This window comes from Hirundo rustica, chromosome 18 (assembly GCF_015227805.2).
Source record: "Hirundo rustica isolate bHirRus1 chromosome 18, bHirRus1.pri.v3, whole genome shotgun sequence".
Taxonomy (NCBI): Eukaryota; Metazoa; Chordata; class Aves; order Passeriformes; family Hirundinidae; genus Hirundo; species Hirundo rustica.
Window position 1 is genome coordinate 11,940,868 of NC_053467.1, and position 19,687 is coordinate 11,960,554.

At 42.1% G+C, this 19,687-nt stretch overlaps 1 protein-coding gene across 2 annotated transcripts; it reads right to left on the reverse strand.

The window, feature by feature from the left end:
• Positions 1–2,096: 2,096 nt before the first annotated feature.
• DUS1L (dihydrouridine synthase 1 like) lies at positions 2,097–18,500 on the reverse strand. Of its 2 annotated transcripts, none has more exons than XM_040081511.2 (13): positions 18,142–18,500; positions 14,462–14,570; positions 13,518–13,568; positions 11,123–11,235; positions 10,307–10,389; positions 10,040–10,143; positions 8,965–9,109; positions 8,260–8,356; positions 7,809–7,897; positions 6,849–7,015; positions 6,260–6,297; positions 3,611–3,686; positions 2,097–3,279 (listed from the first exon to the last, which is right to left on the reverse strand). In XM_040081511.2, the coding sequence occupies exons 1-13, from the start codon at positions 18,376–18,378 to the stop codon at positions 3,128–3,130; spliced, it is 1,461 nt and encodes a 486-aa protein (XP_039937445.1). In that variant the 5' UTR covers positions 18,379–18,500; the 3' UTR covers positions 2,097–3,127. The 2 variants fall into 2 exon arrangements, with proteins under 2 accessions (XP_039937445.1, XP_039937446.1); XM_040081512.2 differs by having other exon boundaries at positions 11,123–11,175; positions 18,142–18,412.
• Between the last annotated feature and the right edge of the window lie 1,187 nt (positions 18,501–19,687).

Consider the following 19,687-nt stretch of genomic DNA (forward strand, 5'->3'; position numbering starts at 1 on the left):
AGACAAGTCAGTGTTTCACTTCTCTGGTGAAGATTCACCCATCAGCTGTGAATTTTCAGTAGGGTGAAAAACACCAGACTTGTGTGGAACTGACTTCTGCTTCCTCTGATGCTGTTAGGGAATAGGGAAAGGATTACTGTCTGCTTTGCAAATGAGCTTTGTACTTAAACTAATGTTATTTTGGCTTTTGTGTTATAGATCTCTGAACTCCATTCAACATTTCATAGGGTTGCTGTGTAGATTTAGATTCTCTCGTAGGATAACTTGATCAGGCTAAATTAGTTAGAAAGGCAACAGAAACTGGCTAATAGGGCATGTTGAGCTCTAAGAGATGTACAAGATTAGAAGCTTGGTAAATTCATAATGCAATTAAGTCTCTTGACAGGTAAAGAATAATTCAAGCTTAGGCTTCAGTAGCGTTATTAAAGCTACAGGCTGAAGGGAAGCTGCATTAGCAAGAGACAGTCTGATTCAAACAAGAACTCAAGTGGCAGGACCTGAAAAATCTGGCTTAGGTAGTAGATCAGGCTGGGTATTCTTTTTGTCCCTGTTCCTACAGGTACTACTGTTCCAGTTCTCTAAGCCTTCAGCTCTAGCTTTGGCTATTGTACTCCCTGTGCCTGTAGTTGGTATAACTGTGAACCCTCTGCACATAAAGTTTGTAGCCCATAAATACATGCTGAAATCTTGGAGTTTCAATCTTTGTTTTGATGCTTTTTTTTTTTTTTTTTTTTTTTTTTTTAAATCTTTCCCGTATCTTATCTCATAACCTGTTTCTCAAATAAAGGCAACAGGGTTTTGATTTTTTTTGGTCAGGTGAAATACCCCAGCTTTTTCTTGTGTGCTTCTGAAAATAATTTAGATGTGAGAATCCATTTTCCTGAAGACTGAGCATCATTTTCAGCATCATTTTACATTCCGGGCACTGCCTTTTCCTCTCCCTACTCTATGAAAATTAAATGGGGTATATCTCCTTAAGGGCCTGTGAAACAGAAACAAAATGGACCTTGACCTTGCTGAGCTGGCAAACTACAATTTTTTGATTAAACAGGGTAATTAGTATATTGTGTAGCCTGAAAGTAATCCCTTGTTGGTGCAGGTGTGCTCAGTGTGAACAGTAAGTGGCTTTGCTCATGTTGTAATTGGTCCTCCGAGTTCACAAGTATTGGTTAGTGAGCCGTGGATCGTCTGGACAGCTTTGCCTTAGTCACTGCAAGGATGGCATCTTCTTACATGGCTGTCCGAAGTTCAGGTTGAAACTTTTTTCTGTAGCATGGTGATTTGTAGCTGGATGCACAGAAGTGGGTCTATGATGCAGTGCCAAACTGAGCAGTTTTCCAGCCCTGTGTCAGGAGTGTGGCAGCCTCCAGCCGTGCCATGGACAGGAGCGAACAAGATAAGGTCTGTCTGCATTTCTCCACTGTGCTTGTTAAGAAATGGGATGGGGGGAGGGATAAATATTCCTTAAATACTAATTCTTTATAGAAAGGTGTCCAGTTAGTACTCTCAAGTGTAAGACCTCTTCTGAATTTAGGAACCTAAAGCCACCTTGATTGTTCTTTCACACTGGTGATTCTGTGATGAGACTGTATCTGTGAGAGAGAGGTGTTACCTAAAATCTGTGGGTAAGAAGATAAGCCAAATCTCTCACTCAGCCGCAGTTCTCAGCTGGAACCGGCTGCTTTGCATTTGCAGACTTTGAGCAGGAGAATGACTGAGCTTTCTGATTTTTTTTGGAAACTGTAAATGGGAAGAGGTCAGTTAAACAGTTTGAAATTCTAGGATAATGAATATTTAGTTTTTTTACTAGAGGAAGGGGGAACAGACCAGGAAACTCAGAATATTTGACAGCTTCAGCATGTATGCCTGTGAGAGGGAAGAATGGACTGTTTCCACAGGAGGTGGGAGAGATGATTTCAAGTTCCCATCTTTACAAAAGGCATGTGTTCAACCTGCATCTGGTTTTGTCACACGTCTCTCAGAATTTATCACGTGGGAAGGATAAATGACCACATAATAAAGTATGAGACCTTGAGCAGAGAAATGTTCATGGACTTGGTTCCACCTTCTGTTGTAATAAGTTAGCCGAGACGTCATTATTTTCATGTGGGAGAAGCCAATTCTTTATTCACATAACTTATTTTATACCATTTTTACAGACCTCATGTGCAACTTGAATTGGTTAATAGCTTTCTTGCCAATTACTCTATTGGTTAGTAAAAGGTATTCTACTTCTCCATCAAATCTATCTATTCTTGGATTGTTTACATATTTTCTTTACTGATTCTCATGGGACAAATCCCTTGTTATTGCAGGTGTGTTTATTTTTCAATCCAGGAATAGGTTGTTACGCTAACGAGTTTTCATACCAAGATTGGTTTTGCATGGGAACTTGCAAATTACTTAGAAGAAGTGACAGGCTAACTGGCTATTTAGCAGAGCAGGCCTGATTTTATGAGGCATTTCCTTTGTAATTCTTTTACCTGTCACGACAAACTTCCCACATATTTTTAGAAAACTCTCTCTGTTAAAATTGAGATTTTATCCTCCCCCAACCTCTGGCTCATGGAAGACTGTTAAGTTCCATCATACTGTAAGAAACTAATAATTGTTAATATGGATATAGCAAGATCTTTTTTACAGTTTTACATTCACATTTTCCAACTACTGCTGTGTTCCTTTCTGCACTGAAAAGGTGGCCTACCAGAACACTAATAGATGCGACACATTTTTCTGTTAGTGAGGAAGTCACTGGCATTGCTATTTTTAGTGTGCCAGAAGGCTGTTCTAATACAATACATTTAGTCCCCAGTACTGGGGATATGAAGGGTTAATGAGCATACAGGAGGCAGAGTGTAACAGCAGCTCACAGAAATTGCCTCACTCAGAAATGCAGGATTTTCAGTCTTTCAAACACATAGCATGAGACATATTTAATTGCATCTCTTTTATTTCAAATGCAGGATAATTCCCTGAGTAAGCAATATTTTACTTAAATAAAACTTTTCCAGAACTTGATCACATGGAAAAAGTTCACACAGCTGACAGTGAGCTGGAAATGACATATTCTTTGGCCCAGGGAAGTAGTGGTCTGGCAGGAGCTCTTGGACTGTTCATTTCCAAAGCTTCACCCTGTACTGTCACCAGCCTCCTTCAGCACTGCCGTCTCCCCCACCTCTGCATCTCCTCTCTGACTGATCTCTGGTGTTTGAATTCCTCTTTGACTCTGCTGCCATGAAAAGGATTTTTCATACTTGGTCTTAAATAGCAATCCATGACCTGAAAAGCAAAAGGGGAAAAAATACTCCAAACCAACATCCTGAAATGAGATGACTAGAGTGGTAAACAGAATATGTCATTCTTTATAAAGAATGGGTCTTTACAGACTGGAAACTGCAGCTCAAGGCTTTGGCAGCAGGAGCAATAACATACAGAGAAAGAAGAGCAGTCTTTTAAAATGGTGCTATAAACTTTTAGATAGCGTGTAGCATTTTAGATAGTATGTAAATTTTAACACTCACCTACACCCCATAACCCAAAGATTAAAAGTATATACATAGGAGATGGATGAGATGTTTGCTTGATGCCTGATAAGGCCAGAAACACTTACCTGGACAATCTGCTACCTCCTTGAATGCTCTTTTCTTACAGCATCCTCGGCACATATTAAACACACATTTATTGCCCTGGATTGGGATAGCGGTATAAAGAAATCTGTGTCAGTGAAAATAAAATTATTACTGTTTACTATTAATAAGTAATAATACAGGTCTGCACTTTCAGATATTTGGAAAAAAACCCCAGGTACTCAGGCTAATGAAGATGACAGAGTTAATGTCATATTGGGGGCTATCCACTGTTTGCACATAAAGAACAAAAAACCCAAACAAACAAACAAACAAAAATCCACATTCAACTTCTGCAACCCCCATAGCCCATTGGGCAGCTCCAGTTACCCACCACAAGCAGGCACACGCCATAAGCCCTCTGGAACAAGCATGAACATATTTGGTGCTGGTGAGCTTGCGCTAGTTCTCTGCAATGTGAAACACAGTGCCTGATGTGCTACCATCTGCAGCTATGCCTAAAATATGTTACCACCAGAATTTCTTCCCTACTTGCATCTTAAAATATACCTGCATATTTATTAAAGTATAATGTATGACTCTTAGGGGACAGCAGCAGCTGAATCTTGGCTAACTGATGATGTGACAATATGAGCCTGGGTCTCTGGGGTGCTTTGCTCACACGCATTTTAGAAAAGGGGGGTTGATGTTGTTTTAGCAAGGTTCCCTCCACCCCAGTCAGAAAATCATCATGTTTAGGGAGGCTTTAGTTGAGTTCCTTCTCCTTATCCTCCACATCCCCACACTGCCCCCCCACCTCATTTCAAGACATAGCTCAGAAACACATAATCTAGGGGGGAAAAAAATTACAGGCCTAGTCAGAAGATTTCAAACGCTACCTGCAAAATTAGAGGGATGCAAGAGCAGAACAAAAATAAGTCTAAGCCCTGATGCAGACAGTCCTGGTTCATGCACCAAGCGATATCACCTGGATTAGCTATGAAACAGGATGGCTTTGAAAGCATGCCAGCCCAGTGCTCAATGCTTTCCCAATAATGAAGACAACAAAAAAAAGTCCATCTTTTTCAGTAGCTGCAGCTTCAAATTGAGCCCCAGCTGGCTGCTATGCTGCGGTAACAGTGTTACAACAGGGTGCAACATCACATGCTTGTATTGCAGGCTTCCCCCGCCCCCCGAGGTGTAACACAAATTTTTAAGCTAGAACATAAAATTATTTGCATCTTACACCCTGCTACACTGGTATATTAGCAGCAATAAATACACTCTGCTCATACAACTCAGCAACACCACCCTGTCAAGAAAACAGCTATCTTCCCCAAGGGAAAAAATAAGCAAAAGCAAAACAAACTCTTTGCAAATATCAAAATATTTGAAATTTCAATACAGAACCTGTAAAACCAGCAGCAGGCTCACTGCATTGCTATACAGTCAAAGCCAGTGTTAATCTGCTGCAGAGGCAGAACTGAGGATGAGGAGGTGCTTATGCTTGTTTTGATAAAGGCAGCAAAAGAGATCCAAACACACACCAGAGCTATAGGTGCTGCCTGACACTCACTGCAGGCTTCACTGGGATGACATTTGAAGTATTTTTATTAGTACACTAAGAACCACACCAGTTATTCAAATTTTCACTTTGCAGAAAAACTCCACCCAGCACTAACCATGATAAGAGGGGTTTGTTTTTCATTTCACAATAAAATACACACGTAATACATATGTGGAAATCCAGAGATTTGTTTCCAAGATATCTTGGGAAATTCAATTAATGCACTCAACTGTCTTAGCAATAAATACCCTCTCCAGCAGCAAGACTGCACTTTTTTTGCAGACGAAGGCAAATTCTCTCAAAGAACCTATGTATGTTAAGGACTTTTGTGCAGCATCTTCAGCCTCACAGACTGGTTACAGTTAATGGTTAAAAAGCTTCTGCCCAAGTACGGACTTTCCTCCCCCCACACACACTTATCAGCAGGACTTGGCATGGCCACTTGGTCTCTCAGCCTATCTCCATGGCAGAGGGACTCCATCCCCCAGTCATCTTTGCAGCCTCCTCTGGGCCTGCCCTAACAGCTCCACGTGTCTCCTGCACCAAAGGCCCCAGAGCTGGATGCATTGTGCCAGGTGGGGGTCTCACAGAAACAAAGTAAAGGCACAGAATTCCCCCACCCCTTGACCTGCTGCCCATGCTGCTTTTCATGCAGCCTAGAACACAGGTGCTTTCTGGGCTGTGAGCACACATTGCTGAGTCATAACCAGCCTCTGATCCACCAGCACCCCAAAGTCTGCAGGGCTGCTCTCAATCTGTTCATCCCCTCCATCCTGGATTTGATACCATGCTCGTCCTGATTCAAGTGCAGAATCTTGCACTTGGCTTTGTTAAACCTGAGAGGTTCCCACAGGCCGCTGCTTGAGCTTGTCCAGGTCCCTCTGGATGGCCCTGTCCCTCAGGTGTGTCATCACTCTACTCAGCTAGGCGCCACCTGCTGAGGACATTCTTGATCCCACTGTCCACATCATTGAGGGAGACACTGAACAGTGCTGGTCCCAATACAGACCCCTGAGGGACACCACTTGCCACTTATCTTCATCCAGACTTTGTGTGATTGATCCCTACAGGGTCATTTAATTTCCATTTAATGGAAATGCTTTTATGGGCACCTGTACTGACTTACCTTAGGGTTTCCACATTGATCACATTTTGCATATTTGGCTGAGAGAGAAAGAGAAAAAGCTGATTTCACCAATGGTATTTTTATGTGGGAGTAAGTTTAAAAAAAAAAAAAAAAAAACCAGAACCAGACAAAGCTTGGTGCTTTTCTAGCCAGAGAGTTTTTTTTTTTTTTAAATAAAAATACAGTACCTCAAGTAACAGTGCTAAGGTAAAAATACTTTGAATTTTTAAGTGCCTCTGTGCTAAAATCCAAACATGAAAATTTTAATCCTCAAGTCAAGCATAAAACAGGAGGACATCAGCCTGAAATTCATACAGAATTTCCATTTCAAATGTAGTGACAGCTACAATTTGGTTTGTAAACCATTTTCATCTTAAAAAGATGCTTAGAGAGAATCAGTGACCTACTACTTAGATCCTTCTTTTCTTTACTAGTTTTTGCCTGCTATTGAAATTTCAATAGCAACAACTCCTCCTCTTTTTCGAGAAGTTTCTACAAGTACACAAGCCAGGAAAATTCTTAGCAGCAAGTTATGCCAAAGGCGGTATCACTAACTCTCCAAACATTTACGCCAATAAATTGAACTTACGTTTTAAAGATGGATCAAAGCTTTTATTTGGATTTCTTAACTTCTTTTTTTGTTTATTCTTTGATAGAAGCTCAGAATTTCCATCTTCCTCTTCCTCCAGAGCACGTTTCCCGCGCACACCTTTTTCAGTTCCACTATCTCCATTCTCCCTGCATCTCTCCTTTGGCCTGAAACAGTGAATTTCATCATAAATTGGCTGGAGGAAAGAAGTAGCTGTTCCCTGACCATTATTTTGGTTTACAGAAATCTGGGTACACCATAAACCTCTCTGTCATGGCTACAATGAAGTGTCATTGCCCGTAGAAGTGGGATAGAAAAACCTAGCTTTTTTGGTTAACACTGGCAGTTAGACACACTATCAGATATATCAGTTGGAAAGCCAATTAAAAATGGTCAGCTAATTTAGGCACCTGTTATTCCCAAGTTTTACTTAAGCATTTTTTAAAGTATTTACTTAAGTATTAATCTTGACACACTTGTTCTCTTCTTCAGCCAAATTTTCAGCAGAAGGGGAATAAGCTATCTGAAAAGCTTGTCCATACATTACAAGCATCCTTTATAGAATACAATTTAGTTCTTATTTTGTTACCATATCAGTTACCAGCAACATTCATGTTGCATGTAACAATAAAGCAGTGTCAGGTAGCATATTTGCTGCACATCAGATTCTTGTTCTGAGCTGCAGTGTGATTCCTGATTTTTACTGTCCAGAGAGAGAGAAATTTAAGGAGGATCCAAAGGAGAAGATGCAAACAATGAGCAACATACCCAGGAAAAAAGCAATAACTAGGAAAAAACCAAACTAGAATAAAAATAATCCAAAGTTTTCACTTTTTTTTTTTTTTTCTTTTTTTTTTTTTTAATGAATGTAAGCTCCTAGAACAGACTCAATGGCTGATACTGACAGTATGGATGGGAAAGGTCTATGAGTACTCGTAAGTATCTAAATAGGTAACTCACCCTGGCCTGATGTATGGCTGACAGATCCAGTGGAAAAAAGGCAACCCTTCTTTTGGCTTTTCTCCTTCTTTCTGATTAGCTATTTCTTCCTGCAGCATAGAGTTACAGTCAGTCTTCCTGAAGTTGTCAGAAAATACACTAGACACTCAAACTCCAGGAAATCACAAACTTAAATTTAAGCTAACAATTACTGACAGTTACATATAGGCAGAAGAACCATCTACTAAGACAGATGAACTGAAGCATGTTTGTAACTCCTAAATCAACTTTATTCCACATAAAATTGTCCAGGCTTAAGGGGATGCTACTGTAGTAAGCGACCAATATCAAGGTTAGAAAGCCACAAAGTCCCAGAGAAGTGACTAATGGATGTCAACTCTATGACATACTTGGTAAATTCCCACAAAGTGCAAGCAGTGCTGTTCTGGGAGGTTAGGGCCCATCTTGGTACCTGGCATCGCAGTTTCAGCTCCCTGTTGACATCTACGATGCCCTCTAGAGTCTTCACTTTTGCTAATTCTTCACGCAGCTGCTGGTAAACTTGAAGCCTGAGGCAAATCCCAAACATTAAGTTATATTTAGACTGCAATCAATTAAAAAAAACTGTATGAAAGCATTTTATACACTTTTCCGGATTCATTTTCCTTTGGGAGAAGCTTATGTTCTTCTTTGTAAGTCCGGAGAAATGCACACGTATGTCTCTTTCAGATAAATACTTGGCAGACAACCAAGGTACTTTGACATAAGCTAACCATGAATGTACAGTGCATCAGCTGCTTCTCAGAAACTGCCCATAGCCGTGCTCTTACTCCACAATAAATCCAAGAGCATTTTGACTTACAATGAACAAGGAGATAGTTAACTTGTGCTTGCCATCAAGTGTGTGTGTGCATATGAGCAATTATCACGTTGCAAATGGTGTGCTGTGAGCTCACAACCTGGCTGATCTTGTGGCAACTTGTTCATTCCCCATGCTGTGTTTCCCAGATACGAAGTGAAGGATAAAGGCCTCAGCCTACACACTCTCAGCCAGGTCCAGGAAAGAAAACCTTGCAGCATACTCATTCTGGCTAAAAACATCCTTGTCCAGAAAAACCAGACACTTGCTAAGCAGGAAGAGCCCAGAAAACATTAAGAGTTCTATGGAGATACTCACGTGTGATGCCAGAGCTTGAAGAGATGAGCCCTAACATAAGACAATGGACAAGGGTACTTCCGCACTATCTCCAGATACTCCTCAGCCATCTCCCACACCAATGGGTTCCGGCCCTCAAACAAAGCTGGGTTATGAAGATTACCTTCTAGGGAATGAAAAGAAATACTCAAACTTTCATTTCAGGATAGAAGCAAAGGCCTAAATCTCTGCTCTGGAGTTTGATCATCCCTTTTGTGATTCCACAGCCACAGCCACATCACCCACGTACTCTCGAGAAGAACACAGGGTCCATAAAATTCTAGCCTGACCTTGGGATACTTGGCTATTTCACTGCACTGAACAGCTCCTATCTAACTGAAGTACAGTTTCTAGAAAGGCATTTAACCTTGACACAAAGACAGTAAACCAATTAATAAATAGAAAAATCACTGCTTTTGTTGCCCAACAGTTAACTACTGAAATGACAGGTGTCTTGCCTTATGTTTGTATTGGTATTTGGCCCAAGTTTACAGATAGAGCTTCTCACTGTGCTTTTCTCTATGGGCTTCACAAGCCTTTTGTTAACCAGTATTTTCTAAAACCGAGATTCTACAACCCTTCTTTAACTGTGTGAGTGATCAATAAGCTCTTTCTATTGCTGATCCTAAATCTTCCTGTAGGAAGTTATGTCAATTCTTTCTTGTCCCAACCCAATGTGAACCACCTGCAGGAATATTAATCCACAGACACACTTAGTTCATCGAGAACCTTTCAAAAACTGTTCCATTGATTAACAGATGTCACAAAAATATTCCAGACAACAGGAGCCCCATATGCATTTGTCAAGTAAGTAGATTTAAGCTCAATGAGTCAATGGTATTGCAAGTCTGACATAACAATTCTTACAAATCTTAAGTGATTCCTGGACCTGGGATGAGATGGCCAGTATAAGGTGAGGGAGAATGGCCACCCAGCTATCCAGCAAAGCTATTCACCAAGTCATTCTGACATAATTTTTAAATAAATGTACACAGGGCTGCTAAGGGAATAAGAAACAATTTGTATTCTCATCTGAGTAAAAGTTCATTCTCTTTACCTGCACTCATGACGCCATGTACTCCTGTCTTACGGATGCATTCTTCCACGTCACTGAGACACTGGATGTTTCCATTTGCAAATACAGGAATGTTTACAGCTTTTCTATACCAGTGAATAAAACAGATGCATAAAATTGGGAATTAGAGTCAACCCAGAAATTCTCCTTCTGTCACACAAATTTGTTTTCTCTTCAATGCCACTGTATACTCTGTTTAAAATCCAAAGTGTTAGTAGGAATCCACTAAGGCTGGCAGTGCTCACTAACCTTACAGCTTGAATGTGCTCCCAAGATGCCACGCCAGCAAGTGGTCCTTTCTGTTCTTTAGTACGGCCATGCACTGTCAGGAGCTGAAACACAAAATTACATTTACTTTCCACGTGTATGAACCACTGGAATAAATCCACTGAAAAAAAATTCACTCCCTGCACTTTATGGATACCACTGAGTTTCTGCTGCTATTTCAACAGTGCCAGAAGTTTAGCAACATAGAAAGAGATCAGCAGCTCACCTACTGTGGCATGGTCAGGCTTTTTTCATCTTGCTATTCCACGGCATGACAAGATTCCATGGGAATCTACAGCTTTCCTTTTGCACTGGATTCCATTTGTGATTCACTTTGGAATTTTTGATATATTGATCTAGCTTTCATCTCAGCAGAAGGTCCAAATACCATCAGTACTGTCTCTAATTACAGACCATCTCTGCCAATTTAATTGGAGTTAAATCCTAAGAAGGCTGCCTATTTCTTCTAGTGATACCTTTTGATACCCTTTTTCTCTACAGTACTGTGGATTTCATGCATTCACACTGCCTCCTGCAGCACTGTGTGAAGACAGAGATGCTCAGCCACAGTGAAGGATGCTGCACAGTGCAGTGATTACAAGAGACTGCAGTCATTGTGTCTTCCGTACCACACTACTGAACTGTGGCCTAGGACTGCAAACACACAGAATCTGTCTGCTCTGTCTGCAAAATAATGCAGCCTATTCACCTCCACAATATACCAAGAACTGGTCATCACATACTTTACACAAAGTTATGTATCCAGTGCAAGAGTAGAGGGAGCAGCTGCCTTCTTACCTGGCAGCCAGCTTTCTCCAGCATCTGTGCATACTTCACTGTCTTGTCAATGTCTGGGAAAACGCGGATTTTGCATGTGATGGGAACAGAGAGCTTCTCGTTAGCCAGTAAAACTGAGAAAGATTGAAAAGACAGGTAAGTGGGCTGCACAATGCTATGAAAAGTGTCTGCTCTCCTCAAGATCTGATACTGGGTGTGGTATGGCAAAAGCTTGAGAAGTTACCGCTATGTAGTTCTCACAGCTTAAAAAATCAGCAGTGTCCTCTGCAATCCTTATTGCATAATTTAATCACGTAACAGTAACGCATGTGAAGCACAAAATCTGCATCCTAACAAGGTGGCATAAAAGAGTCACCCATTTAATAGCCCTAACACTTCCACTGCATTAAGCCTTCACTTTCGAAGACCATCCCCTCACAACTTAATTACTGACATAAGTTTATTATCATTACAGGCTATTGTACTCCTCCAACACTAACACTTGCTTGTCTACCTTTCCCACAAAAAAGGTGCTTCACTTCTTTGCAAATTATCACCAAAATAATCATTATAAGTATAATCTGATCCATGGCAAGCAGAGGCTTAACAAGTGAGGTAGGCTGTGGATGCAATCAAGCAGTAAATGTAGGTTATAGAGTCAGGGTAAAATCTAGAACATGGTAAATTCCTAGTCCTTACACAGTACATGGAATCACAAAATTACCAAAAAGAGAGCTAACAAAGAGAGCCAACAGGAAAACACTGAGTAATACTGAGTCTGAAATTCTCTTCCAGAGTTTGGATATACAATGTTTAAGTCACCTCCTGTCTTCTAATCCAAATTCTGTGAGTTCTAATGATAGGTACTTCCCACCACCCTTTCAAAGGAGCAAGCAAGGTATATTCAGGTGCAAGCAGAAGAGTCCTCCACCATTTTAAAGGTGGCTGGGGAAAGAAGGAGGAAGAGGACAGCCTAAGACAACTCTCTTGCTGGACAGCCTGGGTTCTCACCCAGCTAGATGACCTGGGTTCTCTTCACACCTTGAGGCTATTCTGATTGGCATATTTCTCAACAGCCACATTACATACTGGGTGAGGAAGCACTGTCTTATCGTACAGATTCTCAGCAGTGTCTTTGTACCAAACATCACTCAAGATTCCCCAGACCGCTGGGAATGCAAACAGAAATAAGACTCTCTAACTTCATGGTTCCAACACTTGCTTTGAAGTGGGACAAAGGCACATTCTCAGTTCTACAAAATGACCAAACCCTGGCTTTTTGTATCAGTTAAAAACATATTTCTTAAAGGAAAAAAAACCCAAAAAAACGTACTGTTTGTTGCAGACAAGTAAAGATATTATTAAAGAAAGGTCTTAAAAAATATGGTTTAGGCCCTGCTACCCTAGCTAAGCTAGCAATAGCTTGTAAGTTCTCATGCGAAACAATCTTGAGAATGAAAAGTTCATTATCACAGCAACCTAATCTTGGAGAGAAAAATAAGTCTGCACCTGCATAAGCACTAGTTCTGTCCATGAGAATCCACAAAGGAAATACATGAACATCTGCGTGAAAGACAGAGTCTGAGCAAGTACACACAAAACACCTTTGAACCAATGAATTATGTGACAAGAAAACTACTAGCCAGTTAGAGTTGAACACAGGTCTGTAAAAACTGTATAAAATGAGTTATGTGAATAAAGAATGGGGGTTCTTTTACCCTGCATGAGGAAACTGAGTCATGGCTGATTATTATTACAACAGCCGTTCACAAAGCTACTGATAGCCTGAAAATAACCTACACAAATCTGGAGAAGAAAGGCATAATTTGCTATACTGTGAACAGGAGTACATGGAGTTGATGAGAAAAGGGCAGTTGTGGCTTCAACCAGAAACATGACTCTTGGGACCTGAGAACTTCAAAGTGAAAAAGTGAGGCACTGGGACTTCTACTGTTTCTAGAGCTGGAGAGTTACTAAACTATCATATGAGACTGGAACTTAATTGACTCACTTTCACCTGAAGTCTGTTTCAGGTACAAAAGTATTTTCGCAGATCTAGTTTGAGTTTGCAGTGGGATACCACCAAGTATCTTGAGGGTGCCACTGGAATACAGTATGAAATGGAAAAAAAAAAGAAAAAAACAAAAAAACAAAAACAACAAAAACCCAAACAAACAAAAAACCCCAAAACGAAACAAAAAAAAACCACCCCAAGAACAAAACAAAACAACCCCCCCAAAAACCAAACAAAAAACCCAACAACAACAACAAAAAACAAAACCAAAGAAATCCACAAGCACCCCTTCAAAACCCAAACACAACTATGCCCAAAGAAATATGATGCACCTCCTTTCCCCCCAGATCCCTAACATACTCTCAATAATTAGTTCATCCTATTTCCTCTCTAAATACTTACTCATTCTCTGAAGAAGATCCCACTCCTCTTGCAGAAATGCTCCATAGTGACCTATGATAAAACAGCATATGACAAACTTGTGCAGAAGAGTAAGATCCTGAAGCACAGTTTTCATAAACTCTCACAAAGATCCAGACACGCATATGCCTCACTGGCAGAAACAGAGCTGCTCTGTCCTGGCCTAACTGGAAGAGTGGGATCATTCTGTTCTCCCTGCCACCCTAGATTTACAGGACAAACAAGGAATCCCCACACCCTACTTTCACTGGTACTCTCCAAGGCTGATGTGTTGACACTTGCAGCTCAAAGTCCAACTTCTAAGGGTTTATACCAGATGTTTAATAAATCACATTAGGATAAGAGATGATCAGACTGAAAGATCTATTTGCACTACTAATCATTTCCTATTAGTCTTTAAAAGATATTTTAGAAGAAGAATGGGCAGTTACTGAACAAATATTTTATCAACCCCTTAACTGATACAAAATTTTCAAACACTGGTTCTGTTTTTCAAACGTAGAGTATCTAAGGGATTCAACAGGTGTCATCCTCTTCTACACTATTGTGAAAAAACTCTGTGCAAGTATCAGGAAAAAAGGAGATCCTAAGTGTCCGAATGATGTAATTTTAAGTGAAGTTTTTCAAAAATAGGCTGTTTGAGCAAAAATCAGAAAGGAAATCAAGTTCTTGCTAAAAATAATGAAGGATATTCTAGACACAGGAGCTGTCACTTAAGAGAAATTAGAATTAATTATATCTAATTTTTGCTTTAGGTACTACAAAGCGTTACCTGCTACACTGGGTGTAACTAAGTCTGACTTCAGCAGTACTGCAGCCCCTCCCCAAGGCTTGATTTGGCCCTCCTGATATTTTACTGCCAACATTCACATTTGAAACACCATTTGCCATTTCTCTGCTTTTCCAGGGTTCAGATTTGCACATACCTCTCTTTGCAATCATCTGGGGGCAACCCAAATTTAGGTCTACGGCATCACAGTAATCCTGAGCCAACAGTGCTGCTTGGACAAACACTTCAGGATCATTGGCACAGAACTGTGAAAACCAAAGAAAAGTGGAATAATGAGGCAATAGTTTTCTTCAAGTAGTGACAAAATGTAGTTATGAAGCAACTACCTGCTAGAGAAAACAATCAAATATGCACAGTTAATAATACCAAACACTGTTTCTCAAAATTATCAAGGGAAGAGATGTGATGTAATCTTTCTGGATTTCAGTAAAGCATTTGATACTGTTTCTCACAGGATGGTTTTGGACAAAATATCCAGCCCACATCTATTTAAACACATTGCGTAATAGGCAAACAACTGGTTCATAAGTCAAGTGCAAAGGGTTATAGTGACTGGGATGACATTAGGCTGATCGGTCACGACCAGGGTTCCACAGGGAACCGTCTTAGATGGAACCAGAGCCCTTCAACAGCTTCATAAACTACTTGCAATCCTGCTGACATTTGTAACCTTGCTGAGGATACTAAATTGGCAGGAGCTGTCCACTCCCTGGGAGGCACAGAAGCCCTGCAGAGAGACCTTGACAATCAGAGGGCCAGGCAATAACCAACCATTTGAAGTTTAATAAAGACAAACAGCCTGTTCTGAACCTGGGACACAGCGACTCCGCGCGTACAGACAGATAGGGGAACAAAAGGCTCGAGAACAGCACTGCAGAAAGGGCCCTGGGAGTCCTGGTTGATGGCAATGAGCCAGCAGTGCCCTGGCAGCCAGGAGGGCCAGCTGTGTGCTGGGGGGCATCAGGTCCAGCATCGCCAGCTGGGCAAGGGGAAGGGTTGTCCCACTCTGCCCTGCACTGGGGCTGCATCACCTCGAGTTCTGGGTACAGTCTGGGACACCACAATATAAGAAAGGTCCAAAGCTATTAGAGAGTGTCCAAAGGAACTTAGAAAGATGGTAAAAGGTCTGGAGGGGCCATATGAAGAGTGGCTAAAGTGACTTGGCTTGTTCAGCCTAGAGAAGAGGAGACAGAGGGGAGACTCTATAGAAGTCTGCAACTTCCTCACAAAGGGCAGCAGAGGGACAGCTCTGCTCTCTGTGCGCAGTGACAGGACCTGAGGGAATGTCTGGGACTTTGTCAGGAGAGGTGTGGGCTGGGTATCACAAAAAGGCTCTTCCCCAGAGAATGGTCAGGCACTCTAACAGGCTCTCAAGGGCAGTGGTCACAGCCTTAAACCTGCCAGAGCTCAAGGGGCGTCTGGACAACACTGGTGGGATTCTGGTGGCTGTTCTGTGCAGGAGCTAGACTTTGTGAATCCTTTACAACTGAGGATATTCTATGATTCTATGAAAATAAACCTCCAAACAAAATCTGTGACCCTAAAGATCCTCAACCTTCAAATGATAAAATGAGAAAGTTGAGCATTCAAGAGGCAAAGAAATATCAGATGCATATTTTACATGTGGTACCCAGGAATAAGTGGAAACAACTTATAAAATCCTCTGCAGAACGAAGAGCTATATAGCATTTTAATACAGAAAGGCAGAGCTTAAGAAAAGAGTTATCCATAATGTCTCTGGGTCTTGAGACAGCTCAAACTTTGTAGATATCAGTAAGTACAACTGCCTCTAAAGTTAATTCCCATGGAAAGTGAAACAGACACATGGGCTATAGTAAAATGCTCAGTGTTACATGAATGTAATTAATATTACATTTAAAGCACAGTGCAAAAAAAAAAAAAAAGCAAATTAATAAAATGTGGGCTTGATATTTTTGGGTCTAATAGATTTCAGCAGCTGCTAGCAGACTAAAATCAATCAAACCCAGAAATATCAGGCCCACATAAAAATCGGTTAATTTGAAGCTTCTTTGTTGAAGAGGACAGAGACAGACCATTCTTCTCATTTATGCTTTTAAACATATTTTCTTAAACCCATTTTTAACAAAAAACAATGCCATCACATCTTAACATAAACTTGAAACAAAATGTAAACACTTCTGAGCAGAAGGTGTTACTTAAACCCTGCAGCACTACATAAAATTATAACTGACAGCAACTAAAATAAAAAATCATTTGCTTTCTGTGAGATGACTGAAACAATGGAAAGCCTCCAACCATGCCATATAATGAGAATGTTAGCACAGTAAACAGTCTTCAGAGCAGGCTGAGCTCAGATGTACCTCTGTCTATTCTAATTCCGAGACTCTGTGACCAAATCTGTAAGGACCATTGCACAAGATCAATCCAAAGATTAGTCAGTTCTGTACTTTATGTCCAATAGAGGCCAATGGGAAGAAGGGTAGCACAGCAAGCTCACAGCAACTGATCCTGTTCAGGTAGTGTCACCCAGAACACACAGCTTACTGAGCTGAAGATCTGTGACTTACAGCTTTCTAAGATCATTTGAATTTCCACCGCTTGTATTTTTCTGTGTCAAAAGAAACTACCTCCCACAGAAGAATGCTGAGATTAGCTCATTTGGTTAGAGCATGGTGCTATTAACACTAAGGTTGTGAGTTCTATCCCTGTACAGGCAATTCACTTTAGAGTTGGACTCAATGTACTTGCGGGTCCCTTCCAACCCAGAATATTCCATGATTCTGTGAAAGCTGTACTTGAGACAGATCAAAGGTCAATACCAAACTGTCTAGGGAACAGCAGAAGCTGAAAAAGTGTCTGTAAGGAATCTGGAAGCAGAAGGCGTGTTTGTAGCACCTCAAGACCCTCAAGTGTTTTCCTTCATTTGCTCTCTAAACTCAAGTAATATTTCAGAATCCAGTATATCCTACAGCAATGAATTCCAGTTTATAACTACCACTATGCTTACTTGTTTCCCATTCATCATCTTCAGGCCAGTAATATTTGCACAGGCTTCTCTTATTTCTCCCCTCAGTCAAGGGAGACACTTTTTTTCCCAGGGTAAAGAGTCTTCATCCATTTAACTGCTCCACGTGAGGAAATCAGTCACCCCTCTGCTCATGACAACCATCTTTCCCTGCATTATTCTCCAGCTCCACAAGCTACTTTCCCTCTTTGGGATAGAGTGAAGTACCTGAACATCACACAGTAGTCCTGAAGCAGAAGCAACACATGCTTTAAAGTGTGCCCTATCTTCCTTGCATCCTTTCTCTATAGCTAAACACTGAGCTCAGGGTTTCAGAGAACTACTCAAAAAGCTGTGGTCCTCCTTGAGTGGTACCAGATCCGGAACACACCCTGACTCTACAAGACCAACTGTTTCTCAAGATGAGGTGCAGGGGACTGAAACCCTGTGTGAAGTCCAGTGCTCCAGGCCCCTGTGGTTAAGATAGCTAATCCGCTGCTAAACATGGGATAAACAGAAAAACACCCATCTTCACGAGCTAAGTAGTGTCAGCGGTACTTAGATGAAGAAAATGAGATTTCTGTCATCCTATATAACCACGTTAAAACGTGGATAAGACTGACTACCTTCAACTCGTGTACATTTGGAAAACATCCTGGATTTGTTAGCACGATCGGGATGGATGGCGCGGGTGCGTTTAGTAATGCTGACTTGCGTCCTCAGCGTTACCCAAGAACGGCGAGGTACACCCAGGGAAGCTCCTCCCGGCAGCCGCCGCCGCTCCTGGCGCTGGGGCTGACAGGGCGAGCCGGGGCGGGGGCCGCGCTCACCTGCACGATGAGCGGGCGGTCCTCGGGACAGGCCTCGCCGTAGAGGTTCTCGCGGCGGTAGTTGGCGTCCCTGAGGAAGACCTGGGCGTGCAGCATCGGTGTGTAGCAGAGCTGGGCGCCGTGGCGGCGGCTCAGCAGCCTCCAGGCCAGCTCGCTCTGGTCCACCATGGGCGCCACCACGTAGTGGGCGCCCCGCAGCGTCTCCCTCCAGAAGGCTTCCCCGCGCAGCTTCGGCATCTCCCGCCCGCTCGCCCGTGCAGCGTTGCGGCAGCTGCCGCTCCGCGCTTCCGCCCCGGGGCTCGCGGCCTGAAGCCCGCAGGCCGCCGCGACCGCTGCGCCCGGGCCGGGCACCCGCGCAGCCGGACGGTGCCACCGCCATCTCGTTCCGGCCGGCTCAGCGGTGCAGCCGCGCGCCGTCCCCTCCAGAAACCGTAGCGCTGCCAGCAGGGGCCGCGCGCGGGAGAGGCGCAGCAGCCGCGCTGCCGCGCGCTGCCCGGGCCGGCGGAGGGGCGGCTGAGGGGCGGCTGCCGGTGCGCCGTGCGTGGGCAGTCTCCCCCAAGGTGTAGCGGCGGCGCAGAAAGCCCCGGCACTCGGCCCGTAGCGCCTCGCAACAAGTGCCGTCCTTTGTCCCTGAGCCCCGAGCCGGGCGTCTTTGAGCACTTGGGCGTCCGCTGCAGCCGGTGCCGAGAGGAAGCGCCATGACTGGGCATTGCAAGAACTCGGACAAAGTGAGAGGCCTGTCCTGTCCTTTGTGTCGGATGGTCGGCAGAGAGGTGAAAATAGTCCACCTGACTGAACCAAATACAACAGCATCCATTATAAAATCGTTCTTTCTTCATCATTTTATAAAGCTACTGACCATGACCAGGATAAGCACAGTAGAGGATTTATGCTTCTCTTAGCCAATACCTTCCAGCATATAAGAAATGCTGCATCTCTATACCAGTCAAAACAGCAATGTAACTTAAGTTACAGGAGTTATTTTATTTAGAAGAGAATAACTCCAACAAAATCATATAACAGAGCACCATAGCCTGTGAAAAGTGCATATTATATGGCTCTACGCAAGATATTTACTATATGTATTACGTTGTATGGATTAGTAATGTTGCATTAATATTTTGATAGTATGGTAAATGTAGTTTTGTAGTTAAAATGTAGTTTTTATATATCAGCCACAGGAAAACGTAAATGTTTCAGAGAAAAAGGATTTATGACTTTCTTATCAGAAGAGACCAATTTCTCCTGCCTCGCTCAGACCAGAAGACGCCACAGAGATTAAAGGAAAAAAAGTGACACTAACCAGAGAGAATTCTTTGTTTGAATGGAATTTATGCATCATGTATGAAATGTATGAATATTCAACAGGCTATTGCTTTTAAGAGATAAACCTTTGTTAACGGGGGTCCCTCTTTGGAGCTTTTTGCTCAGGAAGGGACCCTGAGGTCTGTTACTTTGTTTGTATTGTCTCGTATTGTCCTAACCCTAATTGTTCAATTTTTCATTACTCTAATTCTATTTTTATAACTATTTTTATAACTATTTT

Coding starts and splice junctions, on each gene's coding strand:
- DUS1L (XM_040081511.2), bottom strand. CDS start 18,378: ATGCCGAAGCTGCGCGGGGAAGCCTTCTGGAGGGAGACGCTGCGGGGC. Junction 14,571..18,141: donor ACCGCCCGCTCATCGTGCAG/GTGAGCGCGGCC, acceptor TGGTTTTCACAG/TTCTGTGCCAATGATCCTGA. Junction 10,390..11,122: donor TGGAGAAAGCTGGCTGCCAG/GTAAGAAGGCAG, acceptor TTTGTGTTTCAG/CTCCTGACAGTGCATGGCCG.